This window comes from Phaenicophaeus curvirostris, chromosome 2 (genome assembly GCF_032191515.1).
Source record: "Phaenicophaeus curvirostris isolate KB17595 chromosome 2, BPBGC_Pcur_1.0, whole genome shotgun sequence".
NCBI lineage: Eukaryota > Metazoa > Chordata > Aves > Cuculiformes > Cuculidae > Phaenicophaeus > Phaenicophaeus curvirostris.
The window spans coordinates 37,232,963-37,243,070 of record NC_091393.1 but is presented as its reverse complement, the minus strand read 5'-3'; the positions used below and the strand labels follow the sequence as shown (position 1 = coordinate 37,243,070).

Sequence of the window (10,108 nt, the reverse complement as noted above, 5' to 3'; positions counted from 1 at the left end):
TCATTTGCTTGAAATTTTGCAGTTCTATTATCTGCAGGTTTGTTCCTTAACAAGTGCATTGTTTATGTTCACAACACTGTAGAAAGATTATCTGCTGCAAAAAGAAATCTGAGCTTAAAAATAATTGCTGGTTGAAACAGCACTGATGTGCTCTACTCTTGCAGATACATAGTAGAAGATGTTAATTTGAGGATCAAGAATGATAGATGAAGTATTACTGGGTAATTTTTTTTTCTGATATGTTAGACCATCTTTGAATTTGTGTATTTGTCTTTGTGGGCAACGATTTGTTACAGTGAGACATGAAGCTGTCTTGCGGTGCCTTTTTTAATTACCAGAAGTTCTCATCTTGACCATACAGGTATTATAAACATACTTCTCAAGAATATATTTCAATATAAAAACAATTACGTTTAAAGAGGTGCACTCCTACTTGCATTTTCCAGATGCTGTTGAAAAAAATGGATATTCACATATGTAGTTTCACCACAAACATTGCTGTGGCGGGAGGTTACACTAACTCTTCAGGGTGTTAAAGTGCTATTGCACTTGCGGTACGTTACAGTTAATGGTATAACTTGTCATAAAACTTTGAGTTCAGAAAATATGTCTCCTGGAGCACTGCAAATCCTCTGACATACACACGATGTTATCCACATCATCTTCCACTGAAAGAAGCCTTCGCTGGGACACTCAAAGTGTACAGTGATCATTTTGGACTTATTAGGTATGCAGCACCTCTTGTCCAAGCACACCCCACAGAAAGTTAGTTTGTAGCTCTGTGTAGTTGAGCAACCGGAAAAAAATAGTTTTTCTGCTGTAGGAAGCTGGAATGTTGGTTGACATGTTTTTCCTTTTGGAATCTTAAATATAAAAACAAAGAAAAGCCTGAGTTTTTACACATTAAAAATTATACATGTAAGAAAAAAATGCAGCATTAGCATAGAAATATCTTGAAAATTACTTCTTCTGAAAGCTGTCTTATTTTTATTTATCAGCTAAGAAATAGAAAATATTTTCTGAGTGACTGAGCACCAGGACAGCACTGGCAGCACTTGTTTTTCAGGATATTACATTGTTTTCTTTGAAATTACATGCCTGTAGTTTACCATTGACACTTGAAAACTGGAGGTAGAAAACAGGGAAGAGTTAGAATCATAGAATCATAGAATAACCAGGTTGGAAGAGACCCACCGGATCATCGTGTCCAACCATGCCCATCAAACACTAAACCATGCCCCCTAGCACCTCGTCCACCTGTGCCTTAAACACCTCCAGGGAAGGTGAATCAACCACCTCCCTGGGCAGCCTGTTCTAGCGCCCAATGACCCTTTCTGTGAAGAATTTTTTCCTAATGTCCAGCCTAAATCTCCCCTGGCGGAGCTTGAGGCCATTCCCTCAGTTATTTTGAAACCTTGAAAAACGGAAGTTACTTCATATTAGTAGTTGCTAATACATCCCTTTCTCCATTACTTAGAAAATGAAAATATTATATTAGGAAGTCATTTTATATTAGAAAGTACCTTAATTGTCTTCAGTATATTAGTCAGACAAGGCTGGATGAAGCATAATCTCTTCTCTTTTTTCATTTCACATCTTCTGTTTTCGTTGGTCACTCTGCTGGATATGCCTATGCCACAGGTCCTGGAACAAGGTGTCCAGGGAGTTGCCTGTACTATGCACTTTTTCTTCAAAACCAGCGGTAAACTTCTGTAAGCTAAAAGAGCGATATATTATTTATGCAGCAGAACAGCCCCAAAGGATTAATTGAAAATAAAAGGATAAGCTTTTGATTTCTATTCATGAAGGGGCTTATGTAGGTAAATCTGAAAATGAGGCATAAACAAAGTTACCCAAACACTGGCTGATTGCATATAGACTTGACTGACACCGGATACTCAGATCCTAGCAAGAACTACAAAATTGCATGTGTTGTAAGACCCTTCACTTTAATGTGATGGAAATGTTGTGTGGGGAGAGTTACTTATGAAATGTCCAGAATGGAAGAGAAATTGAAAAAAAAAAACTTTATTTATAGGCCAAGCTTAGCTTGAAAAGGGGTTCTGAAAACATTAATGTTGGTTTCTTTGTAGGTATTGTGAAGGGCTTTAGGTTTCGTATTGAGGAGTAAAATTCTCCACTCACTTCTAGGTATCACCAAAAATCCGATTCCCTGAGGGATTAGGGCTGGATTAGGTGGAGGGCACTTGAAAAAAAAAAGAAAGAAAATTGCAGTGCAAAAGTTCATGGTGAAACTCTGCAAAAAAGCTGAGTATATGTAACCCGTGCATTTATGTTAGAGTGCAGGTAGAATTACAAGGACAACTGCAGAGTAGACAGCAATTTAAAGATCTCCTTGCAGCAAGCAGATTAAAAGCCTATCACAGACACACAACAAATAAAGGGAAGTTAAGTGGTCATTTATACCTGGGACTTTTTTTAAATGAGGACAGAGGTACAACCCTGTGTATCTGAATAAGGTAAATCAAATTGACAAGAAAAAGCAGAAAAGTGAAACTTAGCACTTCTTATTCGTGCTAACAGGAAAAAAGACTTTTCAAAATAGATACTGGCCTATTGAGGTATTTGTGGAATTCTCACACAAGTTTATGTGATACTATAGCACTGAGAAAGGGAAAGGGCAAGATGTCACGTCAAAACAAAAATTTCAAGGTGCTTTTCTTCAGAGGGTTTGTATGACCTGAAGAATTGCATCCTTCAGCACATATAGACACCACAGGGGGAGGCTGTTGGGTCCCTAAGCCAACTCAAATAGGAAGTGGATGTCCTCAAATAGGAAGCTTTGCAAGCTGGATGTCTTCTCTGTCATGTTGTTGATTCAAATTCCTGAATAAATGCTGTGAAGCATAGGGTTGCAGTCAATGAAGGAGTTACTGAGGCTGGAATTCAGCCTTTGGATCTGCTGAAGCACTACAAAGTAAATGGCTCAATGCTATTCTTTCCATTGTTTTCAAGGCATTGCGTTCTCCCTTTGATCAGATTAGCAATATTCTCTAGAAATGAATTCTCTCTTCATTTGGAAGTCAGTTGCCTTACTGAGTGTGTTTACAAACAGCATTAAGTATACTTCTGAAATAAGGCTTTGATACTATTTGTATCATAATTTTGAAATAAAGATGAGTTGCTTCTTTTATTTTTGCTGACCTGCTTAACCACTGCTAATGTGTTAGAACTTCAGATTTTGTAAGCATGTCTGTATCTGCAGAATGGCTTATGTGTGTCTACCTATTTACTCAGCAGTCTTTTATGAGGATTTGCTGATAAGCTTTCGGGATCCTTTTAGGTTTGTTTGGTTGGTCTGTGGTGGTGGTTCAGGTCATAATTTCCCCACGATTCATGCTGCCACCAAATAAATGTCTAAGCTTTCTAGTATCCATAGTAGTTGCAATGAAGATGAGTTTCATGATGAAAAATTGCACATGCACAAAGAAGGTGACAGCAAAAGTGCAGGCAGCTGTGGCCAGGAAAGGGCCAGAATAGCTGCTTCTGGCAATGGTGCTTCTATGAAGTTAAGAGAACTACAGTGTCAGCAGCAGAGCAAGAATGATGTTAAAGGGAATATCAACTGACCCTGGCAGAACTGCATGGATAAGCTTGAGTATGCTTTTAATCAGACTGAATCAAGAAGAAATTGGGGAAGCATTGTCCTTGCAGTGACCTGAAATTTTTGTGAATTCAGGAAAGACATTAAGGCAGATTTTATCATTCTCTGTTTTCTATTGAAAGAAAAGGCCTGCAACATGTTAGTTGACATACATGAAAACCAAAACTCCCTACCACCACAAAGCAGGAGAAAGCGAGACAGCTTCCAGGCTGTGAAAAGGCTGTCCACCAGCAGCCCTAATTGGTCTGATCTGTTGAGTAGTAAACCTCTAGAAAGAAGGGTTGAAGGTAGCTTTGGCCAATTCTCTGGTGGCAGAAGCCAAGAGGCTTTTTGCTTTTCATATTCATCGGGTTTAGATAAAAGAGTCTGTGACCTAAGAATAAAAGGGGTAATTGGGACAGACCAGTCACCCTGGAAATGACCTTGAACAGGAATTGAGAAATTGCCAGTGTGCTGCCGGCCTGGCTGCTGGAGCCAGGGACATTAAACGCTCAACTACACACAGGCTCGTGTACAGAAAAATTTACCGGTGTAGCAAGGCATACCTGACATCAGCCTGTAGTTTGTTGATTGAAGCTGCTTCTGCTGTCCTGGGCCACAGATGGATTGTCTAGGCTTCTTTCTGCTCATGACCCTGGTGCAAGGACTTGCTGCTAATTTTGGTATGAATACAGGTGTGCATCCAATTGCACCACTGACACACAGGCATTTATAAAGCGGGTGAGGTTGGAAGGTCTGCCCATTAAGATAATAAACTCCGTTGAGCTCACATCCTACAGCTACCAGATCTGCCAAGGGTAAACAACAGTTACTGACACAGGAGGAGCACGTGATTCCTGCTTACAGAGTGCTAAAATGCGATCAGCCTTCACTTGCACCCACAGCTTCCAGTTCTTCCCAGCCCAAGCACCTTTTTTTTTTTTTTAATTTATGCAAAATGGTATCTACAACCACCTAACTTTAAATTGGTCATCCACAAGTCTGCACAGAACAGGCTTGTGCACAATGAACTGTTTTCACTAATACATATGCAGGTGAGTTTAAAGACAGTTCCAGCCCTACTCTCAGCTTCTCTGACTGAGCAGTCGGAGGATTAAATTAGGATAAATTGCCTAGCACAGGACTGTGCAGCACCACTAAGAAGCTTTCCTCAAAAGCGTCTACCTGCATGATCCCACCCTCCTGGATTTCAAGAAGGGAACATGAAAGAACAACTTACATGCACACACGCCTGTTTCATACCTAGGCTTGTCTTCTGAGTAGTCACAGTAGAGGCCTTTGTGGGGATCACAGACGTCTGCTTCATTGCAGGTCTCTCCTGCCTGCTTGGCACAGACCTTACAGCAGCCACAACCATCCTTCACCAAGCTTACCCCAAGCGTGCAGGTTGGAACAGGCGGGCATCTGCATGGCCAGTGACAAATGTCATTGCGCTGGTGGACTTCACTAGTTTCTGAAGGTTTTTCTCCAAGCTTCAGTGACAGGCTGCCGAAAAACTTACACACAGTGGGATATTTTGGGAGCTGAATGAATTAGGAGTAGCTGGGATAGCATAAAGTGAAGTTGGGATGGATAAAACTGCAAAGTTGCAGGAAGACACTTAACATTTCTCATCTCACAGGATCCAAATAGTAGAAGGCTGTGAGGTTTAGGTAGGAGGCAGAGGACCCATTTCATCAGTCACTGTCATGCATTGAAGTGTTGCTCCACCAGAGAGCCTGGACAATTGCTTGCATGAAACAGAATTTAGTGGTCTTTCCTTTGTCCTCAATGAAACAAAACCTGTAATAGAGCTAAAGTAGGCAGGGGAAGTGGTTTATAGCAGACGATGTATTTATTGTAAATAGTCTTTCCCATAAACCTCCTATAAAATTAATTGCTTTTTGTTTCCTCCCACTCTTTTGACAGCTAGCCACTGCCCTGTGGGCCATTCCTGGTGGCAAAAGCCTTTTAAAGTAGTAAACCTCTTCTCAGTGTTACTTTTTCTCCAAAACTTGAGTAGCTATTTGGGAAGTAGCATCGTAGTATTTCCAAATTCTGTTGTGCTAGAGGCAAAAATTGGATTCTAATAAATTAGGCTAGTAGTTGCACTAAGTTTATTGGGTCATTTTCAAAGGGAGTATCTATTTTCATGAATGAGTGCTCATTGAATCCAGGGCAAAGATTTTATCTCTAAAAGAGATTTGTATTAACAATAGGAAGTCAAGATCTAGCCAGAATTCACTGTTGTCTTCATTCTGTCTCAGAATTTGTGTCTTTTTCTTTTCTGTTCTTTTATATTTTAAGAAAAGGAAGTCCTAAGTAATTCTTGATGGGGTTATTTTTCTGAGACGTGGGGGAAGATTGTCAGCACAGAGCCTGAAAGGATCTCTTTGAGATAGCTATCTGCTTTTTTTAAGAACTACATCTGAGACGTAACATTTTAGAACTTAGCATTAAATGTTTTCGTGCTGCTGATTTCAGCAGAAATGGAGATCGTGATATAGTTATCCATCACGGATGACTGGATCCATAGTTAAGCATGGGCACACACAGCACTTGGCCACTTGCATAATATAAGGCTTGGGAGCTTCTCTCATCAAGCAACTCTGCCTGCCCAAAGAGCAAGAGGGTAGGACAAGATACAGCCCCTCATTGAGTGACAGTATCACTGTCTAATTTTCAGGGAAAAAAAATATATAGCCTGTATTTTTTTCTGGGCACATGAAGCCTTACCTATCAGTTTTTCTGTCTTTCTCTAACTTACAGGTTTCTACTAATGTAGAAAGCACCTCTAGGAGAGACCTTAAGGGAAAGCTGGAGGAGGGATCATTCAGCTGCGTTTCCTTTCAGTTCAACTTTAAAACTGGAAATATCTGCAGAATTCAGTATTGCATATGTCATATCTCACAAAAGCTCTCACAGCATAATTGAGCTGGCTTAATTGCGTGCAGCACTAAATGACCTTTTAAAAGGCTTTTTTCTACCACTAATTGCCACTTTTCATGGTCGTTTACAACTGTACTTACAGTATCTTAATCCACAGCTACTAATGAAGCTCCGAAGTCCTAGCTTTCAAGTTCCTTTGGCTGAGTGATTTTAAAGATAAGTATTCATTCACAGAGGCAATTCATGTAATAAATGAATATTAAACAATGTCATGTAGCATTCCATGCAACACGCAGAAGAGTTTCATAAATGTGTTATTTTGTTAATCATTTGCTGACAGAGGATTTCTTCTAACTCTTTTTACCTAAATGCAGCAATAATATAGAAGCGATTAACTTAAATATACTATTATTTTAGGCATCTAAGCCTTTCTGATTAACTATAGTATTAATTTGATGAAAGTGTACACTGAAGTGTAAAGCTTCTTAAAACCTTGTTCTGGAAGCAAGACACACTGATGTTCCTGTATATTTCTTAGTTTTCAAGGCTTTAGGGAACATTTTGTGTTTTTTTCTTTTCAAGCAGAGCAGGATTATTAGGAATGCGGTCATGAGCCAGCTGTATGACATTACGTGGCTTAAATCAGATACCACATTTCAAAATGGGTATATGTAGCAGGAAATCATCTGTGTGCTTTGACCAATATATTTAATTTGTATTACAAATTAGAACGTGCTTTAAACCTACAGAATTCCACCTAAGCAAGTGATTTTTCTCCTTTTTATTTTTATTTCTTAGGAAAAGGTGTCAGTTGCAAGGTGTGAGTCTACAAAGTTTCCCAGTAAGAAAAAACACCACCAAATATATATCTGGTAGTTTTAACTGTGGAATTACTGAGTAGCTTGGTCTACTTGAAAAATCTTCAAAATCTATTAAGTTACAATGAAAATTTAGAGTTTGCTTGTAAAGTTTACAGGCCAAATATTTTTCTAACTCTTGCTTCCCAAAGTTTCTATGCCAAAGTTATCCACGTTACACAAGCTCACTGCATACTTTTCCTGATCCTATGGGCAGATCAGAAAATGAGACCATTGGGTAGGAATCCTTCACGTGCTGTTGTTTGTTTTCTTACGATTTAAAGATTGAACAAGGTCTGTGTAGCATAAATAAGCAAATAGCAAAAGGAAGCAATGTACTATTGATAATGTTCAGTTATCTTAGTCTGGCTTTAAACACACAGAAAGTTAGCAGTGGGAGAAAGTAATTTGAAAATTCTCCATTTGACATTCATCTTGATAGTAAAGGAAAAATACACTGCATAAACATAAAGTGGATTTTCAAAATTAAGTAAATAAATAATGAAATTGGCCTTTGACACAAATACCTTCAGCAAAAGTTACCACTTAAAATTTTCCCGTAAGAGACAAAGCAAAGCACAGCCCAGGTGCCTTTCTCAGTTGTAAAATTAGCCTGAAATCAGACTACTGTGTATATACACACATAAATGGAATATGGGCATGGAAAAGGTGTTTACTTTCACACTGCACAAGATAACCATATATATTTACATTAAAAAAAAAAAGATAACTACCCCCCACACACACGCACCAAGATCACTGACAATTCAGACTTCCTTAACACTATTTTTTCCACTGAATAGTATGCATGCACAGATTAGAGAAGAAAAAATACCAAAATCAGGGCTGATGCAGTAAATAAGCTGCAAATTAAATTTACTCAGGAGTAGGGAATGGCTCCTTATTCTTTATGAGGAATTGCTTCTCTGGAATTTATTTTGTCATTAAGCAAATAAAAACTTTAAACCGGGACAAGGTGAGGAGGGGAGAAATCTTTTTCTTCTTTTTAATGAACTTACCTGTTGCATACAAGGGATGATGAAGATGGTGGGAAAAAGGAGCCACCGCATGTTTCTGCACGTTCAGAAGTGAAGCTGGGAGATAGGGAACAGGCTGAGCTGTGTCAGAGGAAGCACTGAACACAAAGCTCTCCTCTGTCTCCCTTGCCAACCCTACTTTCCCCAGCACATGCATGAACACATATACGCATTCACACTTGAAATTCTCCACTTTTACAGAACCAGCTTCACACTGAAACTTCCAACCGATTTTCTTTTCTCTGTCTGGTGCTAGAAGATAGATTTTCACACCCTGCTTGATCCCATCCAGCTGCTTCTGCAGATTCTGCCTGACTTAATTGAGGTCGAGTGGGGTGACATCTGATTCTTAATATCTTGCTACTGGAAATATAGTGTTATTTTTAACTTGTCTTGAAGTCCATATTACAGGAATTTCTGAAATCTGAAGAGCAGAGCCTTAAATGTGTGTGGTTTTTGAGGCAGAGTTTCTTAAAATTTCCAATTTATTGTGCCTAGCTGAATCACAGCATAAAAATTAACATGGTCAGTACATGCTCACTAAACAAGGAAAGAGATGCCATAGTGTGTTATAACATTGGTACATGTTACGCACTGCTTCTTTCCATGGAATCCTAAGGGGGAAACCCAAACTATAAAGTACTTTTTCCTGAAGTATGCACTTTGTCTTAGTGCCATGCCACCCTGCTTAAACACAAGACCATTCAAGCCTCCAAATTTCCTCTTCCCTAATACTATTGAGGTGATGTGCCTGGTTTTTAGGCCAACAATTGAAGTTCTTCAGGATAAGAGAAAACGTCCACCCCTGCAACAGTGGTCATGGTGCCCTGGTGAATGCTCCTCCCTTGTGTTTGTCCTCACTCAGTTGCCTCCTGTGAAGTCCAACAGTTACTAGGGGAAGCTGTCAAAGTCCACTCTCACACAGCAGCTGCGTGTGGACGGAGGCAGTGGTGAAAGCATTGAATCAAATCTGGTCTGAGCAACTCTGTTTTGCTCCCTGACTTGAAGTACCACATGCCCTCTGCAATTACAAATGAATCCTGAACTGCCCTTCAAACCCCTGAACAGTCAGCTGTAAATCACTGAAAAACTGCTGTTCTTTAGCACACCCACTTCAACACAAAGTCCAAACAATAAGTAGATACCAACTGGATGCTGCAGATCAGTTAATTTCAGTGACATTACTCTGAGCCTACAGGTTAGCCTACAGATTACTCAAAAATCTCTTCTGTATAACTTTCAAAACACAGCTTGCTTCACAGGATCAAAGGATTAGAACCTCTGCTCAAGCAGGGTCAGCTCTCAGATCAGACCACATTGCTTAGGGCTCCATCTATTTGGTTTTGGAAAAACTCCAAATCTTTCCTGGCAGCCTTTTGGAATGATGATAATGAGCAATGGCAGGCTGGCTGAGGAGATCCCAGGTACAGTTTGCTCCTGCAGACCCTAAGAGATGCCTTTCACTCTTCAGTGTGGAAGAAATGAGGAAGGTCAGAGGACTAGGACATCCATTCTTCTCCTAGGGCTGAAGGGGAGTGCATAGCATTCATCTGAAATGTGTTGTTCCTCTCTGCATCGCAGAAATAAAGTATGTGGCCAGTGCAGGGCTGGCAATGCTCTATACAAGCTGGCAAGGACTGGTTTGCTGTCGATAATGGTCCCTAGTCTTGGGAAACAAGAGAGATTTCCTTGCAGGATTATCCATTTCTTTCATATGGTGT

At 39.7% G+C, this 10,108-nt stretch overlaps 1 protein-coding gene across 1 annotated transcript; it reads right to left on the bottom strand.

Moving 5' to 3' along the window:
- Positions 1-581: 581 nt before the first annotated feature.
- Positions 582-8,421, bottom strand: CCN6 (cellular communication network factor 6). The gene is made up of 5 exons (XM_069850958.1): positions 8,370-8,421; positions 4,845-5,121; positions 4,171-4,413; positions 1,524-1,717; positions 582-863 (listed from the first exon to the last, which is right to left on the bottom strand). The coding sequence occupies exons 1-5, from the start codon at positions 8,418-8,420 to the stop codon at positions 582-584; spliced, it is 1,047 nt and encodes a 348-aa protein (XP_069707059.1). The 5' UTR covers position 8,421.
- Between the last annotated feature and the right edge of the window lie 1,687 nt (positions 8,422-10,108).